This window comes from Taurulus bubalis, assembly GCF_910589615.1.
Source record: "Taurulus bubalis genome assembly, chromosome: 15".
Classification (NCBI taxonomy): Eukaryota; Metazoa; Chordata; class Actinopteri; order Perciformes; family Cottidae; genus Taurulus; species Taurulus bubalis.
In genome coordinates this window covers 17,512,279-17,539,767 of record NC_136603.1, presented here as the reverse complement: position 1 = coordinate 17,539,767, position 27,489 = coordinate 17,512,279, and the positions used below count along the sequence as shown (strand labels likewise).

At 41.3% G+C, this 27,489-nt stretch overlaps 2 protein-coding genes across 2 annotated transcripts; one reads left to right on the top strand and one right to left on the bottom strand.

The window, feature by feature from the left end:
* Window positions 1-129: 129 nt before the first annotated feature.
* LOC306747646 (sentrin-specific protease 7) lies at window positions 130-10,375 on the bottom strand. The gene is made up of 19 exons (XM_079230716.1): window positions 10,096-10,375; window positions 9,272-9,396; window positions 8,738-8,856; window positions 7,819-8,149; window positions 7,406-7,548; window positions 6,658-6,780; window positions 6,521-6,554; window positions 5,517-5,744; window positions 4,904-5,346; window positions 4,620-4,747; window positions 3,955-4,071; window positions 3,744-3,860; window positions 3,079-3,174; window positions 2,802-2,983; window positions 2,624-2,670; window positions 2,446-2,489; window positions 1,870-1,938; window positions 1,635-1,785; window positions 130-1,463 (listed from the first exon to the last, which is right to left on the bottom strand). Exons 1-19 carry the CDS (start codon window positions 10,197-10,199, stop codon window positions 1,326-1,328), a joined length of 2,739 nt encoding a protein of 912 aa, XP_079086842.1. The 5' UTR covers window positions 10,200-10,375; the 3' UTR covers window positions 130-1,325.
* A 9,564-nt stretch (window positions 10,376-19,939) lies between these two features.
* ftcdnl1 (formiminotransferase cyclodeaminase N-terminal like 1) lies at window positions 19,940-25,355 on the top strand (the record flags this gene model as incomplete). The annotated part of the gene is made up of 5 exons (XM_079231111.1): window positions 19,940-20,054; window positions 20,389-20,462; window positions 20,971-21,184; window positions 22,729-22,917; window positions 24,209-25,355. The coding sequence occupies 5 exons, from the start codon at window positions 19,940-19,942 to the stop codon at window positions 24,643-24,645; spliced, it is 1,029 nt and encodes a 342-aa protein (XP_079087237.1). The 3' UTR covers window positions 24,646-25,355.
* Window positions 25,356-27,489: the final 2,134 nt, after the last annotated feature.

The window sequence follows — 27,489 nt, the reverse complement described above, 5'->3', positions numbered from 1 at the left end:
ACTCAACATTAATCATGTTACCAAGTGGGTATTGTCTGAAAGAAAAAGCTGGGCTTGTTTAATGCAACTATCTGTTGATCCAGATGGAAAAAAAGAAGAAGAAAAGAAAACAAACAAGTGTTATTTGATCTACAAGTTTTAATAATACCATTGAAAACAAAGACATTTTGGAATCCACTGCTGTACATTCATCCAACACAATGTCAAAAACAAATTAAATGTTAAAAGAGATACAAACATCTGAACAAAAAGAGAAACAACTACTAGACTATGAAGACTCTCTGCTGAGAAGAATTTAGGCAACGGTAGTGACAGATAGCAATGTCTCTTAGGTCTTAATTTAGTAGTTTTTACCTTTGATAGCATTACGCATGCTAATGTATGTGCACCCCTGAACTTTATAAAAGCTGTATGTCAATAAAATAAGTAAAATGTCTTATACGACTTATATGCAAACTAAGAATAAACAGTAGTCTGTATCAATAGTCGTACAACCCAATTTGGTCTAATTCGGCCAATCTATGCCGGCAAAGTTGATCTATTAGGAACCATCGCTGCGTCCCATCTAGCGTGCCATCATGCTTCCTATCTAGCACTGGGAGGCTCACAGGATGACTGAGGGAGGCACTGAGTGAGTGAAAGTGTTTTTCTTCTTCTTCTTCTTTTATGTATTAAAAAAGGAACAAAGGATGGAACTGCGAGTTAATGACGGGATTCCAGTTCCCGAGGCTTCAAGTTATCTTATAATGAAGTTCAGGTAGGACACATGGGAAATGTATGTTATACTATGCCTGTGTTCATCCAGTGAAGGTGGACCTATGCAAAGAATGCAGAACCAGAACAGGTTGGATTAGAAAACCCATGGCAGACTAAATGTGAAGTCACACTTGACTTCACATGCCCAACAAATGTCAGCAAAGAAAGTCAAACTTGCTGTACAAACCAGGCTTTTCTGTTGTTACACGTTTACCTATGTTTCTACATACAAAATAAATAAAAATCTTAAAAATAAAAATCTTGCAGCATAAAAACAATCAGTAAAAAGTAATGGGGTGTAGAGACATTTCCATGTCTAGATGTAATCTAGCGTAAAACAGCTACTTGTTTATCTTAAATCAACTGATGCCTTCATGTTGACTCACAGGGTCCGAAGATAGTCAGAGGTTTACATGTTTTGTTCAAGTTAATGTATAATACAATAACAGCATCTAATATCAAGGAAATCCTTTTAATTCAGGCTGAAACGTCCGCCGCTCACTATGAGCAGTGATGTATAATGGCTACAGGAATGGGATGTACTAATCAGCAGAGCTGCTTCATCCGTCTTATCTGTTAGTACCACGGTTTTGATTTCGGTTAAGGTTAAGTACCAGATCTCGGATTTGGTCTCGTTTCCTTCGCACCTGCTGACGTGGAAACCATTGTTGTAGGAGTAGAGGGAGATCAAAGTGCACCACGGGGTCCTGAAAGCAGAAGCAGAATTAATTTCCCATTAGCGTACAAGCCTTAAAACATTGTAATGCTCCACTGAGCTCTAATCAAAACATGACGATTTAAAAAGGTCGTTGCTGATTCATAATTGCATGTAAATGTGTCATGAACCCGAGAGAAAGAGATGCCGTCAAGTCCTTTACCTTCAAAAAACTCTCAACGTATTGCAGCAGGTAGAGGCCGCAGTCGCTGCTATTGTCTTGAAGGGGAACTTTGCAGTGTGAGCTCTGCATCTGATCAGGACTAAAGTCCCTCGATGAACCACGACGGACCTCCCACTCTGACTGCAAGTACCTGCGGGACAAACACACATTATCTTCCATCCATGTACAAACACACACATGCTGCGATAGACAGATTTAGAAGTCTCATACTTACTCCCGTAAGAGTTTGAAGACTCGCTCATGAAGAGAAAGTTTGAGGGAATCCATGATGAGAATACACGGCCTACAGAACAGAGAGGCACGTCTGTCATTTGATGTTTACGGCAGAGTGTATGCAACCGAGAGCAGACCACCAAGACCATTTAGTATGTATATATAAACCTCCAAGACACAGTTCAGACTCTAAATATATCTGAAAGTAACCAGCACAATCCTTTTCAAACAAAGTGTTTTACATTTAAAGACAAACTACTGTATAGGCATGAACATGGGAAGCATAAACATATACAAACACAAGCGTACACTCAACCACAGCAATAAAAACCTGTATTTTATTATGTATGAGTCTGTGAAGAATAGCAGTGTTGACACATTTTCCGTTTACAGTACTCTGTAGATACATTAAAGCCAGCAGTAAACCAAGTTATTCAATATAGTCTGCATGAAACATTGCATGTTTAACAACTGTTCAAACAATAACTAGGGGAAAAACTCATGAAATACAACACCCGTTGTCATTGTCATGTATCCGGCAGCAGAACAATGTTGCTCTGTGTAACCGCACACTCACCTCTTGCTCACAGTTTTCTTCTGGAAGGTCTGCTCTGTGCAGTTCTACAAACAAAAAAAACATTAGACTGAGGAGACTTGGAGGAACAAATAAAGACACAATTATTGAACATTTGTCTGTGAGATCAAATACAATATTATGTTACTCCTAGTGAGCACAGAACAGAATAATGTCTTACCACTGGACCAGGCAATGGGTCTTTAGTGGAGTCTTCTTGAGGCTTTTCTAAAACACAAGAACCCAAACATGACCGTAAACTTTGGAATCACAACATAAGGCTCCTGAAAAAACACAGGCTAATTGCCATAAAACCAGTCATAATTTAACCTCATTCAGCATCATTTGGTCAAACCTACTTGTCTCTGTGTTCAAGCTGTCAGTGTGGTTTAATGTAGGTGGTGTCTCCGCGTTGCCTTTTGGGCATTCAGACCCCCGAGGCACCTCTAGTTCCAGCAGCTCGCCGTTTGGACCACTCCAGGTCACAGTCTGTGGCTCGTCCAGTCCAGGAAAGCAGATGACAACTAAATACCAATGAGCCCTAAACCGACAGCAGAGCAACGTGGTGCTTATTGTGATATACAAACAACAACAAAACTCTGAACAATACACCTCTCCATGATGCATTTAACTCACTCCTGATTGACTGGGACAAACAGGAAGTCCTTTTTGAAGATGTCCACATGGCGTGTCCATGTCTTCACCCGGTGGTGTCGCCTCTGCCTCTGACAGCTGGGGGGCACAAATAAACACGGGGACGCATGTTTTAACACTAATTCGTATACAAACAACTGTAGACACTTAAGAATAATGCTGGGAGGTCCAGGTCTCACGTTTCTCCCATACTGGCTCCATATCCTGGGTCTGGACCTCTGAATATATCAAACTAAAGTTTTTGGCATTCTTGAGTCTCGAGCATTGTGATTCTCCATTTAACTTCCAAATATGAAGTTGAAGGCTTCACTAAGCTGACAACTTATGAAATCATAGAGCATCTTACTTATTATATATTTATTGAGATGCTTATGTTGATTCTACTTGTTTATTCACTTTGCAGTAGATCGTTAAAAATGATGATGACATAAGTATGTTGTAACATGCCAGTACAATAAAAATGTTGTGATGCCGTTTCCATTCTGATGCCTTATTTGATAATAAATAAAGCATGAAGAGAAAAAATACTTTGTCATTGTCCGAGGCTGTGGCTAATTCCTGGAAGTGGCACGTACCAGAGCAGACTCATTACATACGAAAACAGAAAAGGTTAATTTTTGGATATATTTTTTGGCAGCTCTACGCACGAGTCATTGGTGACGCCTTCACTGGCGTTGTCCCTCCGCGTCAGCTGCTTGTAAAAGAAGCTGCTGAAGATGTGCGTGCGCTCGGCCAGAGCAGCAGAGGCATTCTGGAGGACGTATCTGGTTCAAAAACACATTGACAGGGTCGGTTCAAAAGTGGATCTCTTTCCAACAATCTTGTGAGGAACAAAAAATATGTCGACGCATTACTTACTTCAGGTAAAAGTCAATGATTACATCATTTAGGAAGTGCCCGGTGTCGAGGCAGCGCAGGTCCTCCATTGTGACGGTTATTCCCCCCTTCAATGGAGGGGGCGGGAACTGGATCAACCTAAGCGGAGGTGGAAGAAAGAAGAATGAGCCGGTTTACAGAGGCAGTAGATGACTGATGTAGCAAACGCTGTCCATGGACAGAGCGACCTTACACGTGAATCCAATCATTTTCAGTGGTTGGTAAAATGTAATAATTACAATATATTTGTTAGGGATGTAATAATCTGGTATGTCAGATTGGTGCTATTGGTATTAGCCCCAACAACAATACAGATGCTTCATTAAGGCCATCAGTTACATGCATTCAGTGGGTCTCAGTTTCAGTATTTCCTGGTCTCCGTACTTACCTTACATCAAAATTATCTTAACACGTTCCATAGATTTAAGTTGTACATTTGGGCTGGTTACAGATCGCTATTCTGTATCGGTAAATGAGTGAGTTGAGGTGTCAGGATCCTGAGGGAAAACCCTGGATCAGTGGATCCCTGCACTGCATTTGTATTTCTCAGAGTGAACTGCATTGGCTGCAAGAAGCCACGTACCAACCAAGCCCTGCTGGGTCCGGCTGCATGAGAAGCTGCATATATGATAATGTGGGTTACTTGCCTGCGAGCCAGGCCTTGATGTTTAAATTTAGTCATGGTGAAGAGTGGTTTACACAGGGACACGGAGTAGGATCCTCTGGTTGTACGATGGCACAGTGTGTATACAGGAGTGGGCTCCACCTTTTTTACCTGTGGGAGGAAATTCATATCATAGGAGCAACATGTACTCTGTAATAATTTAACACGGACAATGTGAACAAGTGGTTCCCAGCCAGAGGGTCTGCACCCCCACAAGGGGACACATTTGTTTTAAAGGCCAAAAAACAAAACTTGGGAACAACTTACCTCAGGCAGATGTTGGAGCTTCTGCTCTTTCTGATCCTCCTCTGGTTTGAGTTGCGTCCCGGTGTCTTGTTCTGACTCTGTCTCCAGCTCGGTCTCCTTCTGTGACTCAGCCTCCAGCTGGTTGTGAGGTGTGGCGTTACTGTCTGTATCACAATGTGAACCATCCTGGTCCGAGTCAAAATTAGAGCCAGTGGCGTCCAGGCCGAGCAGAGACAACAGATGCGAGTCCAGTCCAGTTCTTCTGATCAGCTCTATACTATCATCCAGAGAAAGAACAGGAGAGTGGAAGTCCTCCAAACAACTAAGTTTGTCGACATTGTGGAAGGATTTTTCATTTGTCAGACTGTTGAGACAGTCGATGTCCAAGAGGGAGCGTAATAAAGCCCCCTCCATTCCCTCCACAGGATGACTCAGCGTCAGCAGAATGAAGGGGCTCACCTTGTCTGTTCAAATAAAAAAAAATTTAAAAAAAAATAATCACACTGTTATCATGCACCATGTAGATTTCCATTAGGAATAATCTGACACATCAAACAATACTTGCAACCTAAATGCTACATGTCTCCATAAGCATTCAGAAATGTGAAGTGTCTGAGCTCTCCGAGGGTCTCACCAGAGCTCGCGTTTCCGCTTCGTTTGACACTCAGTTTCAGCAGTTGTCGCCGTGCAGCAGCTGCAGCACTTTCTGACACACAAAACAGAAGGATGGCAACAGGGTAAGGCTCCTCGTCGTCCTTAAAGTGAAGCTCCCGGTCCTCCAGTTCGTGCTGTTCCCAAACACTGTACCTCCTCAGGTCTTTACGATCGAAGGCTAATACCACCTCCACCTGTTCATCGGCGTCTGGAGAGAAAGAGGTGGTGAGTTCAGTTTAGCAGCTCCTGTTGTTGGTGTCAAATAATGAATGCTGTTAAGTCATAAAAACATTTCCCCCTCCTACAGCAGTAAATACTTTCCATCAACTTCAAAACCAAAGAAAGACCCTCCCATCTTCTATCCAGATTGAAGCTTCTCTCAGCCACTGCAGATGCTGATCAGTTAGTGTGAATCCTACTTTTTTAATCATAGAACATAATGTTTCTATGCTCTAATCACTACATTGCTCCTACATCCTGTACGTTCTTGTGAAACATCCTATAGGCTTAAAGTAATCAGCCGTTATTCATTCAAAATGATTAATTTCACAGAAACAAAACTTGTGCTTGCTAGAAAATATATCTCTACAAAAATGTTGCTCGGTTTGCACAAAATATTTCACAATACTATCATGTCACCTATTGTATTTAACGAACGTATGTTTTACACACCACAAAGCCAACGTCAAATCTCAAGAAAATACCACCTAAGTTCCCTGAAGGGGAGATTTCACAGGCTCAGAAGGTGAAAGTGCACTAGCGACTTGAGGGTCTAATCCAGGAACACACACACACACACACACACACACACACTTTAGCATCTGAAATAGACCACTAAGCTGTGGATGGATGGTGTGCAGACAGCATGACCAAAACAAGGAGTTTAAACAATCCAGACCAAAGGGCACAGCTCCTCTACAAACACTGGGATTTCACTTTAGTGTACTTGATACCAACATATCAAATAACTATTCGCAACATTACCTGTCAGTGGAATGATGATTTGTTGGTCTGAAATCTGTGAAGCATAAAAACGGTGTTACACCGTATGCCCTGAAATGTGATACGAATACTGAATGTGGTCAGCAAAATGCTGAGTTTATGTCGTTTATACAGTTTACCATGATGTCTCCATTCGCTTTCCCTTGGTAACCTCCACAGTGCAGCGTGGAGAAGGAGTAGTCCATACTGGGGATGGAAGACATTTCCACTGGACCAGGAAGATCCACAATTACACGCAACACCTGCAACACACAAACACACAGTTTGAAGAAAATGCTGCAAACAGTAATACACAATCACAGTACAATAACCCACAAAACTACAATGGGATCGAGCTGTAAGGTCAAGCAATAAAGTTCAAACTAAATTTTTTTATTTAATATTTTTCCAATTCCAATATGTTTAAGCCACTACGTGTAGCTTTTGAAAGCGCCCTTACTTTGGCGCGACCTAGTGGTAGGAACAAGAATGACACTGTAGTTGACCAATGCATACTGCAACTTAACATCCCTCTCAATAGTCTTGTTAGCCTGAGAGGGAATGAGGATTAAAACAATGTTATAAGAAACTCTGAATAAACTTAGAAGAAGAAAATATGAGTTTGTTGCAGAAGGGAAGTTAGTGAACTCGCTCGTATGAGGCTCCTGTTTGCAGGTCTCTCTGCCACTGATTCTACAACATGCTTTTTCATATACGGCTGAATATTAAAACAATAAGGGGGCACTGTCCTGTAAAGATAGAGACATTTTAATCAAGATAGGTATAGATGCCCCAATCATGTTTAGAGATCCATTTCTGCTTGGTTGTTATTGAGTCAGACACATGCGAAGTGATAATAATCACAATACAGGAGCACATTCTGCCAACCTGAATGTCCTCTATATCAGAAGCTTCTTGCTGTTTGGCCACAGCTTCCTGCAGGGACTGTCCCTGCATTACTTCGTCTTTCAAAGTGAGCAGTGCATTGGATGCTGGGTCACCACTCTCCTCATCATCACTGGAAAGCACAACTGAAAAAAAAGAAGAAAGAAACAATTTGATAATGCCTGTTCTTCCAGGGGCCACTTTCAGAAACAGCTGGCAGAAGCTCAGTACTTCGCTTAAAAGTCAGATGATTTGTTTATGAACTGATGAAAAGGCTCAAACTACCTTCAAAGCGCTTTTAAGCCGCCTGAGGAACCGTAAACTGAGCTTCTCCACAGATCATTTCAAACAAAGGTTTCAGTAGTAGAATGCAGCTACCAAGTGTAGAAGGGCTCTTCCGGTGTCGTTGTACTCACTGGGTTCAGAAGGGCTGGTTATAGTTGTGTTGTCCTGGTTCGACAATGGACTTCTTCCGGGGGTACTAATAGAGTCTCCGGCCTCCAAATTAGGACAGATGGTTGGGACCAGAACTTCCGTTGGATCATCTACTCCCACCATGAACTGTACAATGGAACGGTCTTGGCTCTCCAAATGTCCGTCTTCTCCACTTTCTTCCAGACAAACCCGCGTCGGTGCCCGTCCTCCATCTCTTCTGTCTTCTCCAGTGAGGCGAAGCACACTCTCACGGTGGCGTTTGGGGCTGCCTGTCCCATTGCACTGGGACCCAGCATCCTTCATCTTCCTCTTCTGGTGAGACAACACAGAAGGCAGCGCCTCAAATTAGGCATTAGTTCATCAGGCTGGTGTGAAAAGATAAATTACTGATAGCAAGAAACAATAGTGTTCTTACATCTCACACAGATGATGGGTTTAAAACGTATTTGGTCAATGACGTTTTAATTAATGAACAGCAGCATTCATTTCTCCCCACTGTACCATGAACCATTTGTTCACAGCTGGTATGTAAAGCCGAGCTGGATATTTATAACTTCATCCACTTGTTAGGTTTTGATGAAAACGTCTGTGGCTTTTACATTTATGTGATGGTATTAATTTCAGAGTTGTGCCGTCTTCGAGTGTCATTTTATTTGTATTTTTATTATTTTATACCCTGTTTGTTTATTGTTATGGACCTTTCACCGAGTCCAATTCCTTGTATGTGCAACATTTGGCCAATAAATAATTCTGATTCACTAAAATGGACTCACAGGCTTATTCAAGACAAGATGAAGATATGAAGAAATGCAATCTCTCTAACATAATGGAGGTGCCATCTGGTAGTCTATAGACTGTCTGGTAGACAGAGAGTTCTCTGTGGTCCTGCACGGTACTCACCAGACTGTGTTGTACTTCTTCTTCTGGATCAGTCAACCGGTCCTTGATGTTGACTGAGGGGAACTCATCACAACTTCCTGTATTCATGGCAGGCTCCCAGCTCACTGACAACCCACAATCTGTATGAGACAGATACATACTGATCAACCTATCTGACTAAAGTATACACAGGCAGTACTGACAACCCGACTGCAACTACTATAACGAGAAAATAGAACATGCTTGTAAGGGAAAAGCTGAGCAAACAATGTAGCATTTTATTTTACAGGACTATGACATGTAGCATCTGTTTATTTACTCTGGATACAGGGCCAGGAGAATCAATACATATTTTCCATTGGAAGAACCCTTAAAAAGGACATATGAGGCAAAGTCAGGGAAAAGCAGGAAAATGTAAGCACGGTGCTTTCTGAGTCGTGACAGAACTGATAAAGTCAAAGCTTCAACATTAGAATAACCCAGTGAAAGACATAGGTCATGAAGAGCAGCAGCACATCAGCAAGTGTGTGTCTGAATGCCTTCATGTTTACACACCTACAACTTCAGCGAATTTGAAGTTGTCTCCGTTGTCCTTTCCTATTATCACCTCTTCAATATCTTTGTTTTCTTCTATGTCCACTTCATCGTCAACATTTAGAGAACTTCTCTTGAGTCTTGACCTAAAGAAAGTATGAAAAGAATGAACACGTCCGTTCTGATTATGCTGTGGACAAAATTCTCATTATTTAGCAAAAGGCACACAAAGTATTGCAAAACTTCCGATACAAAATAATTTACCTCATCACAAAATATCCAAGACAAAAAACAAAATGCAGAAACACTTAATTCGAACTAGAATCTAAGTTATGAAAGCTTTCCGTGCGGCATCATTTCAAATAATAACCACCACGTTTTCTTCCAGGAAAAAACTGAGAGCCAAAGATTCAGCCGGCAAAGCCAAACTCCATTAAAAGGTGACGGTGAGCAGCTGCTGTCTGGCTCAATACTGAACCACTTTTAGAAACTGTTGCCCTTATTAGTCGGTGAGACACAAACACAAAACAGAATGTGGTCCAAGTTGAAAAAGACCAAAGTAACCCTTTAAGCAGGTGACAATAAATCTTCAAGAAGTCATTGATTCCAGTCAAGAAATAGCCCTGCACAGTACCGCGACTTGCTTATTGTACAGATGAAAACATAAAATAAATAACGTGTTCATTTGTGAGCTTTAGAGCTGCTGGCAGGTGGAATTGGTTCCCTTTGGACAGAGCCAACATGTACAATGCCGCTTGCTGTAGCTTTAGATTTATTGGAAGATAAACAAATATGAAATGTATTTCCTAAAATGCCAAACTATTGCCTCAACAGGGACTTCCTACCAATGAGCGGGCGAGGAGGTTGTCTTCTGGTTGCATTTCGGGGTTACACTCTTGTTCTCATCATTCCTGGCCTCCTGTCTGGACCTCGTGTATTTGCAGGTCATGGGTTCCTCTCTGGATCGACCACTCTCTCTCCGTGTACTTGACACTCCATTTTCCAAAGCACGACTCTGTTTTACCCTTTGGATATACGCCTTGCCCAGTTCTGTCTCGAGGACATCGGTCAGGATCAGACAGGGCTTCCTCCTACAGGATGAAACACAGAAGCAGTTATTCGCAACCTTCCTAGAGCAATGTGTTCAAGGTATCCTAACTTAGAGCTCATCTACTATCGCAGGTCAGACCTCGTGTTTACCAGAAGATCCAGAGGGAGGGGTGTAGATAGGCCATGTGTGCAGCCGTGATAAGCTCTGCCCGGAGTCAGGGTGCTCATAAGCAAGGTGTATGTTTCTTTTTTTTAATGAAAAAAATTAACACTGCTGTAAATTTCAATAAGACTATATTATTGGAATTTTCAGGGTGAGAGCCCCATCTTGTGAACGTTTAAGTAACTGCAATAAACTATACAGTATATTTTTTTTCAACCGCTTTTTAAGAACAAGGCAACAAAGTACTTTACATAAGACACAGAGTCATAAAGAAAAGACATGGAGCTCAATGGTTGTGATTATTTGATTCCAGCTGTGGTCCTTTGTTGCATTTCATACCTCGCTCCCTCTCTCTCCGTTTCCAGACTAAATCTTCACTATTAACTAACTGGCCAATACATGCAATACAGTGCCAAAAGAAATCTTAAAAAAATAGATAAAAATAAGCAAACTACCAAAAGACAAATTAAACATTGGCAATAAAAATTCCAACACAAGATAAAAAATTTAATGAAAAAAATTAAAGTTTCAAGCCCTGATTTATAGGAGATTTAGTGGCATATAGCAGTGAGGCTGCAGGTTGGCATCCATTAAAACTATTTGCAGCTTCTTATCAGTCTGGTCGGCCCAGGAAGGAGAGAGCTGCTCTCTCGATGTCTTTGTAATCAACGAGATCGTGTTACAGATTGTTGACTGGATGTCAACACACTGACATTCGGATGGCACCCTCCATGAACACTCCCATGTCCAAAAGCATAAATCATCTCTACTGTGTACGGTCTCATTAATGATTCAAATCCGTTTTCCAGCTGTTTCCTAGATGTCGGAGATTTTAGGGAGCCGGTAGAGCTGTCGCCTGGCAAACTGAACGTCCCTGGCTGATTCTGGCCTCTCCAGAGTGTCGAAGTGTCCTTGAGCAAGACACTGAATGTTTTGTTTTGTCTAAAATACAGTTAGCTTCTTCAATAAATTATGACAATCTGTGCATTTTATCGATCCTGATGAGCAGAGGGGTATAGTGTATTCCAGGGTACGAGTCTGACGGTAGTCCACCGAGTTATTGTTTGGGTGGCATTAACGTTGGCAGCAGATGGCAGCTGAACGTAGATTATCTTAACCCAGAGTTGTGATGATTTAGTTGCTATAGGAAATCTGTTTAAAAATGTTGCCGTTTTAGACAAATAGGAACAAACATATCAGCTAAGCCGAGAAGACCTTCTGCACTGTAGCAAAGCAGGAAGTGAGCTTGGAAAAGTAACAGATTCACCAGTTTAGCATAGACAACACAATTTGTTGGTTTTAACTTAAAGGCCGAACAATGACGAGGTATTTTATTCTGCAATCAACAGTCTGAAAAAGTCCATCTGTCAAAACCAACTTGTCGCCGCCTGCTTACCTGGCCATTTCCAATGTTGCAAAGTTGTGATCAAACGGCGTGGATCCATTCATATGCTGTGAACTACGACTTCTGCGTTTGCAACCTGCAAATGCAGTCCAGGAAACCTGTTGAAGGGAAGGAAATTGTGGGAGTCTCAGCAATAATCCATAACAATCATAGTATCACCGGGACATTTGTTCATGTGGTCACACAGAGAACAAAGGTATCGCTGTACCTGTCTTTCTAACTTTCCACACTGTGATGGAAGACATGGCACGGCGATTTTGAGCGGGTTTTCCATCTAAAATTCACAGGGTAGTTAGTCACCATGCATTGACAAGCAAAAGCCAAAAGAGTGTGTTTAAAGCAAGTGCAAAGGAGACTGGGCCAAAATAATTGACTAATCTGTTATTTGTTTGTTGGGTAGGTACTCTGTTTTCGATTTTGGTATTTGTATATTTGTTGTTCCTTTTTTCTTTTTAACCCCTATTACAAACACGCATAAAACCCACCGAACCTTTAGGAAAATAATTCCAATTAATTAACTAAATTAAAATATAAAGAGCAATACTTTAAAATAACAGGATCTTTAAAAATGAATGCCTTTCATTATGTCGGAGCGTATCCCACGGAGGGCGGCTCGGGGCAAAAGGGCAGAGTTGAAGCCTCTGCAGGCTGCGTTACACATGGGTTTGGAGCCAGACATTGCTGGAGACAGCTGCCTCAAAACTCTGCCATTTAGGGGGAAACATGACTTTGAGGTGCGTCTACACTCACTCACGCACAGAGGGATGAGGAGACGCTAAGCACAGACTGAAGCATGTGTGCAAAGTCAAAACAAGGCCTAGAAACAACACTTGAGGACTCAAGATGACACATTTCTTTTTAGAAAAAACATGTCTGAGACAGACATGCCAAAGCAAATGTGCTGCTTTAATAACAAGTCTGTGCTGCTTTTTTATTTTATTCATCTTTGTAGTGTTTTTTTAGAAGCTTCTCAATTTTAAGAATTTGCTCATTATCGGTTTTAGGTAACGGTAAATGGAACGTTTTTTGGTTTTCGTCTGTTGGTCACACAAAACAAGCAATTTATTGAACAACATTTTAACCGATGTTGAACTTTCTTTCACAACGTGTGATCAACACAAGAACATAATTATGATGGCAGACATAAAGAAAGCGTCACTTCAGTGTCTTGCCAAAAGCTTACACGTTAACATGCATGTTGTGAAAACATGGTTCACACATACCCGGTTATCCTTGGTATTAAATGGAATAGTTAAGGCTCTTCTTCGCTCCATCATGGTCCACAATTTGGTAAGAGACAGCAAGAACACTGCAAGAAAAACATACAAAAGAATAGGTGGTCAGGAATGTCCAGAACTGTAACACATAACATAAAATGTCATCCATTCTCTAAGCAATATCCAAGATATTGCTTTTTGCTGAGCAGAATGGTCCTATTCAAACTAGGTGGCTTAATCAAGTCATTTCAACTACCCATGTCATATCTTGAGATTGGAAGACCCAATCCAACCTCGTGGCACCAATGACGAGCGTTGAAGATAATAACTATATAGAAATAGCCAATCTTCTCGCAGATGGTCTTGTTTACTTATGGAGGTAATTAAGAGTAATCAGTAATACATTGAGACATAATCAGTTAAAAGTGCCTAACAGTAGCTTAACATCATGTTAAATCAATGATATAATGATCTCAGACAAAAAAGGTAGAATTATTCAAATCAAGAGTAATAAATCCCCAAAAGAATATGCACTCTTCAGGAGATGAAAACATGAGGATAAAAACAACTGGATAGTAACCTGAAAGATATATTACATTCCAGTCAGCAAGAACATTCTTGATGGAGAAATGCATGATGGACTTACTCTTTTTTAAAGCTGATATTTATCAAAATAAGCACTATTGGGCAAATTATATGAACAATTACAAGGAATATGCATTGCTATCATACATATCTAAACATAATGCTAAAACAAGGATTACAAAGCTAAACAAGGGAAACTTAAAGTGTACTACGATACAAATATAAATATGTATAAAACACCTCTCATACATACATATATATATACGTATATATATACACGTATATATATACATATACACATATACACATACATACATATACATATATATATAAACAGCACACTCCCTGAAACTGTTTTACACAATAGTGCAATGGTTCAGAGTATAACGGGTTAATGTAATTTATGTTCATATACATGAGGTAGATTGGACATTATGCATAGATATATATTTGACAGTTACAAATCAGTGTATCACTGATTCATGTGTTTAGATCCTGCCCATCTTTCCACACTATTGGTCCAATAGTTTTGAAAGTTATCAGAGGTACTTCAGGTGCTTTTTGATGCAGTTGCATAAACAGCACTCTTAGGGGTCCTGCCAAAAAACAGACCCTGTGTCCTTCTTGACCTATTCGACAACTGACTTAATATTGAAGACTAATTTGACTTTGTTGCAATTCATCATCCCTCCATCTCATGAGGCCTGAACTAGAGATGTTCTTTATTTTAGTAAATTAGAAAACATTAAAAACACACTGCGTGGGTATTCATTTACAATGTTCAAAATATGGCAACCCCATAATTTCACAGATGGCTTTTGGTTTTCATTTATTCATTTGTTTGCGTTTCCTTTTGACCTTGCTCAGTTGATTAACCCAATAATACTAAAAAAATACTTTAAAAACGTTTAAATCCTGTAGCACCAACAGTAATTATTTTTGCACTTTACCATTTACTGTACGATATCAGAATCAGAAACCGTTTGTTTACCAGAAATGTTTACACAAACAAGGATTTTTTTTCTTGGCGGAAGGTGCATAACATTAGACGAGACAATCAACAATCAATGACAACAGCAGTGCAATAGATATTAAATGAAGTATAAGATAAAGTGCTCAGACAAATAGATTACACATAACAGTTATATGTATATACATACATATATTCTTTAAGCGTCTTTGAGTATTTAGAAAAGCGCTACATACAATTAAAGTATTATATATATATATATATATATATATATATATATATATATATATATATATATATATATATATATATGTTAACGTTACCCACTGTTTTTGCCATTTAACGTTGCATGTTGTTTATATTATCTTGGCATGCATGTTTCATTTTTTAAAAACTCCTGCTTACACCGGAAGAGTTCAGAGTGTGTATTCAGAAAGTAAAATAAAATACATTAACGCTAATTTACAGTTAACTTTACAATTGTAGTTGCACGTGAGACGTAACGTTGCCCGTTCAAAACAGGGCAGCCCTCTGATGTCATTTGTATGCAGAACCCCGCACCTGTCATCATCGTTAAGTAATTGAAGGAACAAAACCGAAACTGAAGTCCTTAATCTGATGGCGCTAGCATTAGTCGACTGGCTAGCTTGCTAGTGCTAGGCTACATTGTCTATGATGCTAGAGCTAAACGTAGCAGAGACTAAGCTTACCCGAGGCCGGGGCTTCTCTCAGTATCAACAGGGAGTATACGCAGTATGGGCACAACTATTTCCAAGCAGAGGTTTCCAACAGCACCTTGCAAACACTGCAGAGACACATTTTGCTGGCTTCAATCCACTGACTGCCCAGGAAGGCGCTCCAATGCTCAATAGCAACATCCGGTGAGCACCGGAAGTGTTTTGCGGGAAACAGCGAGCGAGGTGGACAAAGAAGATATGGTTTGTTCCCGGTGTTACGGTTTAACAGGCGACCATGTTAACTGGCGACTTTCGGCCGAAAGCGTCTAATGTTGTCGTCGTTACAGCAGATGTTGAGAATAGCAAGAGAACACGTAGCTGTCCTCGTGAATGCCGCATTGTTTAATTCTGCAGTTCAATGTCTAACCTTCTCGTCTAAAGTCTCTGGTCAAAACATGAAAACTTTGAAATAAAGTTGTTACAAATAACACATAATGACTGTGGAGTCTGTTTTGTGCAAATATCTGTTACGTAAATTAGCTCTATAGTACACGAAAAAAGAAGAGCAAAAAAAGATATACGTTTAATTAACGGGATTCAAACTCATATCATTGGGTGGAAAAAGATCACAGGTCAGTGGCATTACCGATACACCAGGATAGACATAATTGATTTTCTTGTGGATTTACAATGAAATCATCTACAACATAGTCAGCAGTCACATTTAAACGGCAGAGATCCACCAGATCAACTTGCGACCAACTGCGACTCCATGGAGCATGTTGACGTGACCTGCGGAGCGCTTTACAATATCGCTGCTTTCTCAAACTAATAGACAGCTGTTTAATATCAGACCATTCAAAACGTCTTTGTAGAACTGCAAATTAATGAGGCAGATCTTTGTGGTGTTGTTATGAGGTGAAAATACACAATGTGGACAATAACGCAAAGGAGGGAACAAGAAAAGCAGAGCCATAAAATTAAGAATTCAACCAGCCAAGAACACAGATGTGAAACAGTTGAGTTCACTTGAATTTAATGAGGGAAATACATTCTCACAACACAATATGTAAACATGGTGCACACTCAAGGTGAACGAATAATATTTGATTTGACTTCCTGTTTCAACACATAAACAACAAGCGACGTTTCCACTCGCGTGGATTATTTCCCTGAAAAGACTCAACAACTACTAGTCCGGCATGTTTTGACCAGAGACTTTAGACGAGAAGGTTAGACATTGAACTGCAGAATTAAACAATGCGGCATTCACGAGGACAGCTACGTGTTCTCTTGCTATTCTCAACATCTGCTGTAACGACGACAACAGTAGACGCTTTCGGCCGAAAGTCGCCAGTTAACATGGTCGCCTGTTAAACCGTAACACCGGGCGCTGACGGAAGCCTGCTTTTTTGGTCAAAGTTACAACAATATATTGATTATAACGTCTATATGTTATAATGAACTAAGCAATTTCTCGGCCCGAGGCTTCAACGCCTCTTGGGGCGTATCTTTATTTGTTAGGTGGAGGTGTGTTGCTCTCGGGAGAAATGTGCTAACCTCCTCTTCGTGAAGCGCTGCACGTCGTTTGGCAGGTGGATTTGTTTTTCTTTATGTTCCGGGTGTAGTTAGAGAAACAACATCTTAGATGAATAGATTGACTCCGATACTACCAGGTACTTCTCTACTACAGTACCCAGAGCTGCCAGCAAGCCATTAGCACTTTTGCGCATATATTCATTTCTTCCTCCAGACTCAGAGAGACGAGAGTCTCGCAAGCGCAACTCCTTTGTACTTCCGGTTTCGTCAGTGAACCACACCAGACCGTCCAGCTAGTCAAGTGCTCAGGATGAAAACATTTAATGAAATAGATTCAGAAACGACCTTCTTGAATAGATATGAGAAAAATACAAACATAAATACTGCAGGCATTATACAGATGAAACAAATCCATGAAATAAATACATTACTAATTATAATAATACATTGTATTTATAAAGAATAAATAAATCACTTTACAGAGTAAAAACAAACAATATAAGTAACAACAATGTACACAAGAGTACGGAAGCGCATTGCTTTCACTGGATAAAAAAAAAATAGACCCCTTTTCTCGTAATTACGACATCCTGATCTCGTAATTACGAGAAAAGATAAAGAAAAAGAAAACGTCTGTAAATCCTCTCTCAGTGGCAATGATGGCGCTATCGCAGTTAATCTGCTATTACTACCTTCTCGGTTTGAGACACTGGGAAATACTGATGTTTCTATAAAATGAGGATGGTATTAAATTGAGTATGTCAACACTGCGCAGGCATCTCAAGGCGTTAGGATTGTTCAGGCGGAAAGCCCAGTCTGACGTGCTGGATGTCGCTCTGTTTCTGCAGGAGTAGTTGAACCAACACGGGATGCTTCATGGATACAAATTCATGCATTTGAAATGCATCCAATCTGGTTTGGTAGTGACTGTAACGGACCTCTGAGAGTTTAAAGTATTGTAATAGTTTGTTCCTTTTTTTTGTCCTTTATTTTAGTCCGTTTTGTTACTGCAGTCGGTGCATTTCCGGTTGCGCTCTTATTTTGAAGGTACAAAAAACAGAAGTTGTTAGTAAGAAACGGGCAGAAAGGAAAAGTTGCCATAACAACGGAAAACAGTGATAAAAAGGTTACGGATGTATTAGTTCAGCACCTGGCTGATATGGGCACAAGGTTTGCACCTGTTCAAGTTCATTTTTTGAGAAAATATTGTTTTAGATTGTTACGTTTTTTGTCTGTGTCAGAGCTTAAGCTAACCAACTCCTATTTCCGTTTTTCTTCACAGTTCTTACGGTGAGTTCAATAAACCTTTACGAACTATCACTTAAAGACTCCAGACTATAATTCTGCCGGGGATGCTACAGTGACTCAAAGAACTGTGCGGCACCTGTTAAAAATCCTAGATCCCCAAGGAGTAGCTAAGGCAACGGAACCGTCTAAGAAGACGCCTGTACACATACATGCATACAGACGCCTGTACACATAACTTACATGCCATACAGTGGCCACTATGGCACCTTTCGTAAGGATGTCGTAATTACGAGATCAGGATGTCGTAATTACGAGATCAGGATGTCGTAATTACGAGAAAAGATCTCGTAATTACGAGAAAGGATCTAGTAATTACGAGATCAGGATGTCGTAATTACGAGAAAAGGGGTCTATTTTTTTTAATCCAGTGAATGCAATGCGCTTCCGTACAAGAGAGATGCCATAACAGTAAGAAACAAAACAAAAACATACATTAAACATTAAACACTCACTTTCCAGCACTGCCTGGTTTGGGTTATTCTTTCTAATAAACATAACATCAAAAAAGTATTAAGGGCCTCCTAATATGCAAAGTACATACGTAGAGAATAATGAGTCACAAAGAAAAAAATAAGCACGCAAAAGATGAATAATTTAATATAATTGTGCAAACTAAGTTATAGGCTCAACGCAAAATGTCGCGTTCAAGAGAAAAAAACGGGTTTCCAGTAGGTTGGAAACAGGAGGGAACCATCTTGTACTTATTCTCTCATCTTTAGCTACACGTGCTGAAGTCTACCTGTGTGTATTTGCGTGGATTGGCAGTCGCTAAACTGAAGTGATTTATTGGTGTTTACGTAAAGTAATTGCGCTCAATGCCAGAAGATAATTTAATGTAACGCAAGTATGCCATTCTTTATAGACCCACGTTTAGGCACAATTGCATGTTTTTGATTGTTGCAGGCCAATGTAGTGAGTTAGCTTACTCCGTCATGGACTTTGAACACTTTCTGTAGCTGTACAGACAGTCAGCACTGACATGGAGAGACACCGTCAGTTTAATAATACCCACTGGCTGCCTTTATAAACTACTTCAGTTACATTATTAAACTGTAGATTCAGTCTAGACTCCAGTACATAGTTGCACATATTGACTCTTGTATTTCCTAGAGTCATGCCTTTTAGTTTATTTTCTGGAGCTGCTCTTGTCATCATGGTAAACTTTGCATAATTGACAATTTTGTCACAGGCCAAAACAAGTATTTGGTTGCTTCATTGTTCGCATAGTAAAGGTCAGAACCACAAGCCTTCTGTAGATGGCATCTTAATTAAAGACCTTTGACATTCAGTTGACATTCAGCAGTTTAAGGTTAATAGTAGCCATTTATTTATTAAATAACTCACCCACTTGCCAAAATAACTCACAAATCAACAAAACAACTCTATTAATAGTATAATATAATAATATAATGTAGTTGTGAGATAATGGAAAATGCTAAGAATATAACAATATTGAGTCAGCAATGGGTGTTTAGATCCACAACAATATCTATCTGAAGTTTTCTAACAGTACCAAGTAGCTACCCATGCCTGTAGAAGCAAACCTTCTTATTGTGTTGCTTTTGATTTCAACTTTTGATTTCTAAAGTATCATACATGTTTGGTGCATGGTTAAGAAAGTCATTCTCTTGGCTTCGTTTCTGCCCCGATAGATTTGGGTAGGAGTGGAATATTGTTTCATGTCTGGCTGCTCGTCAGCTTTTGGTTCATCTTTAGTCCGGTCAGTGAATGTCCTGTTTCAATTCTGTCCTTTCAGCAGCAGCTGCTGTAGAAATATGGCCTCAAGTTCCTTTGGCAGAAGACTGGTGGCTTGTCTTCTCAATGTTTCCGAGGCTCACAGGAAAGACCTGGTGGAGACTGTGGCCAAGGCAGCCTTATACGACAAGGAAGGCAAGTGCAACTTAATGTTGTATCGCTTGTAATTAATGAGTCTGGGGATAATTATTACTCAAATATTTACTTTGGTCTCTGTCTTACTGAGAAAGAATAACTTAACCATGTATTCACGAGCTACGTTCCAACTCCAAGGATTCTAAAGAAATATAAAATGTACTTACTCACAATGTTTTATTTCCCAACATTTACTTCCCCACCTGTCCTCCATGATGCTGCTAGACATGCTGTATGGGTTTGTTATGTAGCTACAAAGCTACATAGTGACCTGAGAAGACTCACCATAAAACATAATTTTTACCTGGGCGATTTTTGCACAATCATACGCCAGGTGTTAGACGGGAGGGGACCGCGGTGCTGAACATCTTTAATGACCAAGACTACAACCGTTCTGTCATCACCATTGTGGCCAACGTCGACTCTATCAGTAAGTATCCAACCTATTACATGTGTGTGAGGAAGTGTCATGGTTTTCCGTTCATTCTCCTGCTCCAGAAGGAAGAATGGAGCTACTTGCTGCAGCAGCACTACAGGGATCCCGTCTCCGTCCCCTGCTTTCCAATCCTCTGAGACAGGGGGGAAATCCTTTAATAAGCTTTGTCAGGGATTTAAACACAAAAAAAATCAGGATGAACATTTTTCTCGCAAAGATCACAGTGAAAAGTGTATCTTATTGAATGCTTATCCCGAACACGACCTTCTGACAATACAGGCAAAGTTGTCGCGGTTTACAGTTGTTTGTCCTACACCTACTCCAAAAGACCGAAATAGCTTAATTTCACCAGAGCTTCTATTTGACCTCATATTGAATTCATTTTTTTTTCAGACTTGGTTCAGAATTTCTGCTGAAGTATTCACACACAACTTTAAATAGAAAATGATGATCAGTTACATTCCCTACCCATCACATCAGGACTTTGCTCTGACGGTATGTTTGATGCATTTTTATGTCATTTGTTTTTGTACTCAAGGGGAGGCGGTTCTTTCTGCGTGCGAGAAAGCCTGTGTGCTGATCGACATGGGCACCCACAGAGGGGTCCACCCGTGTATGGGTGCCGTCGACCTCATACCCATCTACCCCCTGGGGGAGGAGGTGGGAGTGGAGGACTGTGCTAAAGAGGCTCGGGGTGAGATGCCATTTTTGCGTGCGTGCATGTGTGTGAGTGCACTTAGATGCTTAGTCCCTGCCAGTTGAGCTTCCAGTTGTTGTCCTATATTGTATCTGTTCATTAGCTTTCAGGGCACAGTAATTTTTTTTGCCTTCAAATGAGGTTGTGTTTACGGCGTTCACGAGAAAGAAGAGTTTGTATGGACGCCTCCCTCTTGTATAAGCCACAACCTCCTAAGTGGACATTTTCTGACTGTGTGTGTTGTCATCCGAGCTCCTCCTGGCTTTGTTGACCTAGACGGGCTGGCCAAGCGGGTTTTTAGTGCATGTTAATGCATGTGAGCTCCCCTGGTTAGCTGGCGGCGGCCTCCCTGCGCTGCTCACACACAGCGGTTACAGCTGTTAACGCCGTGCCGACCCACTGCGTCGTCATGGAAGCGTAGCACCCACCTACCAGGTCCCCCCTCCCCCAGGTAAACCCTGTTTGCTCTGTTGGCACCTTTTCCAGAGTTTGAACTGTTAGCACTGTTAGCAGCACCCTTAGCAATTAGCCGCTGGCCCGCCGTCACCATGTTGAGAGCCGTTAAGAGGCAATCTAAATCCTCCCGATCTCGGACCTTGCATGTTTAACATATTGTTTGTCTTTGTAATTGTATGTCTGAGGAAAATGTGCTCTGACATTATGCCTTTCATTTCCTACATAATGTTATTTGCTATAATGCTTTTAGCCTTGGTGGCTTGCCAGATTGTCACGTGACGCGTTTGGGATCAAAAATACTTTCCCCCATGGACTCACATTGGAAAAGAGATGTCTGTAAACCAGCAGATCATTTTGAGCTACATCAGCTTCCCAGTCTGAACACTCGAATAGCTCTTATTTACATCATCAGGTCCTGAAAGTTTTAAATGCACTAACAGCTGAATCCAGAGTTATTTTAATACCTCCGTTCGTGGGAATGAGACCATCCTCACGACTCAGCCGATTGTGTGAACGTGCTTTGACTCTCGTCAGTGGCTCAATAGAACAAACATCCAGGGATGACACATGCAATTGATGTGTCTTATAATTTCAATTTCCACTTTTCAGAGGGCAGCTGCACCTGTTTTTGCCTATTCTGTAGTAATTTAGACCGTATGTGCCTCCTTTTACATACGGCGTTCGTCGATATATCCTGTAATGAGCTCTAGCGCAATGTGTCTAGAGGCTGATGAGGTGACATCTTTAGCTTCCTGTGCTGTTGATTAGTTTCACAGTTTGCCAGCTGACTTAGCAACCATGTGTCTTGCTGATAATAAGCAGTAGCCCAGCATGTGTGCCAGCATGCCTGACGTATGCTAATCTGCGTGGTGTGATTTCAGAATAATAATTGGCAAACACACTAACAAGCGCCGTATTCATGCATGCGCGTAATGAGCAGTCCACGTGTCCGCAGATTTCCCTCTGTCTGAATTACACCCCCTCAGGTGTGTGTTGTCTGTCACGCTCTCGTTGCTCTGGCTCTTTCTGAACTTGTGTGCGTGTGATGGCGTGACTAACATGTCTGCGTTCTTGCCGGGGCTCAGCTGTGGCTCAGGGACTCACAGAGCGGGTCCAGGGCACCAGTGCCTTCCTGTTCGGCTGGGCAGACTCCCCCCTTCAGCGGGGGCTGGCACAGAGGAGGAAGGAGATGGGCTGGTTCAAGAAGACGCCAGACCTGCGGGCAATCAGGCCCGACGTGGGGCCGCAGCCTCGGAAACCATTCGGTCTCACAGGTGAGCCCGAGCTGGCAGTAAATGTCAGATACATTTGATATGCCGGACTCGTTTCTGTAGATGAATGCCCGAGTCTATAAGGAAGGTTAGAATGCCTCTTTGCCAGGATTATGAAGGCAATGCAGCTGGCTTTGAATTAGTTTTAATACATGGAAATTAATAAAACTGATAGATTGTCTATGTCGTGCCCGCATGCTCTCCACACCTCACTGAGATCACAATTTAATGCAAGCCAGGCCACCTTGAGGTGTGGTTTGGTCCAGGCCTGATGTCAGAGCGTACAGACTTGAGAGTTGACGTGTCCTGCCGTGATCGGATGACAACAGTCGCATAGAAAAGAAGAAAAGAAGTGCAAACACAGCCGATGTCAACAGGATAAACTAATCTGCTTTTAACTCCTTATCATGGCTGTGTTGCTGAAACTGTAATCATCCACGTTCACAGGAAACTCATTCATACAGTATATCTTAGTGTTATTCTATTAGCTAATGATGCTAGCAGGTTATTTGAACTGTAATTGTCATGGTACAGGAAATCTGCATTTAAATTCTCCTAGTCCAAAACCATGTGAACCGCATCTGGGGAAAATAATATGTTCTAAAGTTCAGCTGAAGCTCATATGGGCTCCAGACGTCAGAGTTTGCCAGAGCTGCGGTTGAGTGATATATTGCGATCCACATTAGCTTCAGCTGAACTTTAGGAGGAATTGTTGCACATGGCAGCGACTGCTGATTTTGTCCTCCAATTTCTTATGGTGTAGTCACACTCCCACACTAGAGAGTCATCACGTCAAGGCCATTAGAAATGATTACGTACAATATAGCATGTGATGTGAGTATTGAAAGACAGACTTATCCTTTAAAAACAGCTGCTCTGTCCATTCTGTTATCCAGCGCTGTTAACTTATTCTTACATGAAAACGTGGCAATCATTGCCGATGTCGTGTCGTCTGAGGATGTTTCTGGTGCAACATCAAAGGCTTTGGATCGACAGTTTTTTGTTCATCTTAAGACAAACTGTGTCAGTCCCTTAGAGACGGCGCTTCTTTCTAGACCTGCTGTTTTGAATAGTTTTTCAACAGTTTCACAGAGAGAAATCAATCGCATGAGTGGCAGAATATCCCAATTGCACCACCGACTATAGTCTCGGTAGACTGTAATGCAATTGAGCAACAACAATTTTGCATGGTTGAAACTTCTTCGCTGGAGAAAGTCTTTATCGTTTCCTTATACAACCGCTAATTTTAAGGCTAAGTTACGTTTGTGTTCTGGTTTTGGATGATATCCTGCAGGTGTTGGGGCCAGTCCGTACGTCATGAACTGCAACGTCACTATCGACACCCAGGACATGGCGATGGGACGCAGCATCGCCGCGGCCCTCAGGGAGTCGACCCCGGGCGGGCTGCCTGGGGTGCAGGTGCTGGCCTTGCCACACGAGGGCGCCGTGGAAATCGCCTGTAATGTGGAGAGCGTGAAAGGGAGCCCGACTAGTCAAGCGACTGCAGGTGAACCATGGCCGCGTTTTAGCATCGCCGGCCAGCCGTACTGTCATGTCCCGGCGTCCCTCATCACGTCGAGGGTCGCAGAGCTGGCGGGGAGGGAGGGGGTTGGCGTGAAGGGCACCGCGCTGGCGGGGTTCACCCCCCGAGAGTGCAGGGGCCTGGCAGAGTTCGCACTGTCTCAAAGGATTCCTGAGTTCTGGAAAGAACAGGGCAGGATCCGTATGTGAGAATGAAGCCTCGCCAAAACCAGTGAAACCTCACGCAAAAGAACCTCATCTTGGTTTGTTGTCACTTTAATTACCATGAGACTTGACCGCTTGTTGAGCCCCGCCTTCTCTGTCACCTCAGATAACCCTGTCAGTTTGCCATCAACAACAGTGGTAGATTTACTACTCATTTTTGAGTCAATAAGTATTTGATTAGTATGAGAAAGAAAAAGTGGGATTCTCATTTCTAAGATAGCTAATTTGATTAGTTGTATGTCACTAGTTAATGAGTTAGCTGACAACTCTGTCTTCAGCTGCCATATTCATAAACGCCTCTCAAACAATGTTAAATATGCACATACATCATATGATTCTAAAAATACGGGTTCAAGTTTTTTGTCGACCGCAAAATGTATCATGCTGAAGAGTTAAAGCTGAAGTTGGTAACTTTTATCAAATAACTTGCCGAAACTGTCACTATATCCTGACAGTAGTACATGAGACTGAAAATAGGTACGATTCATGCTTTATTTTCAAGCAGTATTATTTCAATTAAAAATTAAATGTGCTTTGACTTTGGAGGTGATGCTAAGTTACTGCTGATGCGAGTTAACGTTTGGAGCTTACGTTAGAGCCGGCAAACACAATGCTGAACCCATATCACTTGATTTACTCATAGATTCTTATCATCTGACATCCAATCCCATATCGCTAACATTGACATCCAATCCAATGACTACATTTAAATATATTTTATGGTTTTAATGAACAACTGTGTGTGATATATTATGGATATAACAATAATAAAATAATTTATTAATTAAACCTTTTATCCTGGTATTATGTACATGTTTATTTATTTGAATCTGCTTTTAACCTGTGATACTAGTTTTTTATTTTGTTTCTCACTGTTGTCATCTTGTGTTATTGCTACTTCTATTGTTTGTCTTTACAGTGTAAAGTGCCTTGAGTACATTTTAAAGCGCTATACAAATAAAATGTATTATTAGGATTATGATGGGGGGTGGCAAATATTCCCACATCCTCTATAACTGATCAGGCCCTTCCTATTCCGACACTTGCACGAAAAGAGATTTGGGTTTTTATTTCAGAATTTCTTCTCTACCCAAAAGATCTAAACCATAAATCCCACCACGTCGTCCTGCAGAGTGGAAATATTGGGGTGTGTGTGAGAGTGAGAGAAATAGAGTGTGTGTGTGTGTGTGTGTGTGTGTGTGTGTGTGTGTGTGTGTGTGTGTGTGTGTGTGTGTGTGTGTGTGTGTGTGTGTGTGTGTGATTTCCTGTTTGGAACAAATGGACCACTTATGTGTACTGATGAGTCTCTGCTGATGAGTCGTTTCCCATCATTTTCCACCATCAGCCTTGCATGCATGACTCTGTGGGAGCATCACCATCTGTGTGTGAAACAGCTATTTTTATCACAAGTCATGGACTGAATTCTTCCAGAAACATCCAGCGCCTTGGCGGCATGTTGTTTAAATGTATCATCTTGAGCCCCCCAGTTTTAGATGCATATATATAGTTGTTTACCATTTAGTGGAGCATCTTGTGAAGTCTATACACACTGTGAGCTCATGAGGCACATGATTAACAATTTAATAACGTTGAGGCGAATTTGGCCAGAGGACAGGTCAGGAAGTAACTGGGGCGAGATGATTCCACTCATTTCTTGCATAAGGCCAGTATAATGCACTGAATAGCAGCACATTCATGGAGCAAGGAGGTATGGTTTTGAGTCATTCGGTAATGATAACCTGAGCTATATGGATGTGGTACAAAGGCCAGGTCAGGTTTTAAAAGCAAACACATCTTGATGTTGAATTTTTAGCCATATATTCAGGACATGAGTGATTCCAGAGCCAATAACTGCCTATAATCTACATGCAGAGAGTGGGTGCTAATCTGTTAATCTTTACGCACTAACCAAGGTAGTATGACTCACAACATCCTCCACTTAGATTAGTATGCATTGGAGTCAAATGTCTGAAGTTACAATGCTTTTGATTATGCTCTGTATATTTTTCTGTATTTGAAGTTACGTAAAGTTGCCCCTTTGAGGCAGAAGCCGTGCAATTTTAATCAATGTGTATGCTGAATAAGCTCTCTTACTGCGTGAACATTCACCTCTTTGTATGTCATCCAGCTGAGGCTCTTAGTCGCACAAGCAACGCAGCCATGCAGCTTCATTTCATGCATACATACACAACTCTCCCCCTCCCTATCACACACAAACATCCTTTCTCTCTCCTCTCTGCTGTCTTCCTCTCTCTTCTGCATCCTAGACACACGTGCAAACGCATTTACTCTATGGATGACGCACACACACACACACACACACACACACTCAGCCTGCCAGGCTTGGATGCATCAAGGCCTAATCTAGGTCACAGCATAAGCCCAGAGGTATACTGTCTCCACAAACACACACACGTATTCACACGCGTTTTTAAATTTGCAAGCGAAATTGTGTCTTAGATATGAAATCCATTTTGACTCGACTAATTTTCCCTCTGCTAACAGTGAAAAGCGTTTGATTCTCATTTTTACAACAGACACATGTCGCTTCCCAGGGAAAAAGAAGACTATAAATAAAATCCGTGAATTTCATATTTTCCCATAAGTCCCCTCCCCATTTCCATCTCCTTCCCCTCCCTGCGAAACCAGCTCATTGGCTGTGTGACTAAGTCTAATGACTCTTATGATTGTCACAAGGCCATCATCTCCATGATTAAGTGCACTTCCTTCAGCAGTTAATATCCATTTAAAAAACACTTTCCCACTGAAGCCAAAATCTATTTTTTGGCGTGCAATCTGCCTCAAGAAGGAAATGTATGTCCCTGCATG

Coding starts and splice junctions, on each gene's coding strand:
- LOC306747646 (XM_079230716.1), bottom strand. CDS start 10,199: ATGACCTGCAAATACACGAGGTCCAGACAGGAGGCCAGGAATGATGAG. Junction 5,347..5,516: donor AAGCGGAAACGCGAGCTCTG/GTGAGACCCTCG, acceptor TTATTTGAACAG/ACAAGGTGAGCCCCTTCATT. Junction 2,490..2,623: donor ACCCATTGCCTGGTCCAGTG/GTAAGACATTAT, acceptor TTTTGTTTGTAG/AACTGCACAGAGCAGACCTT.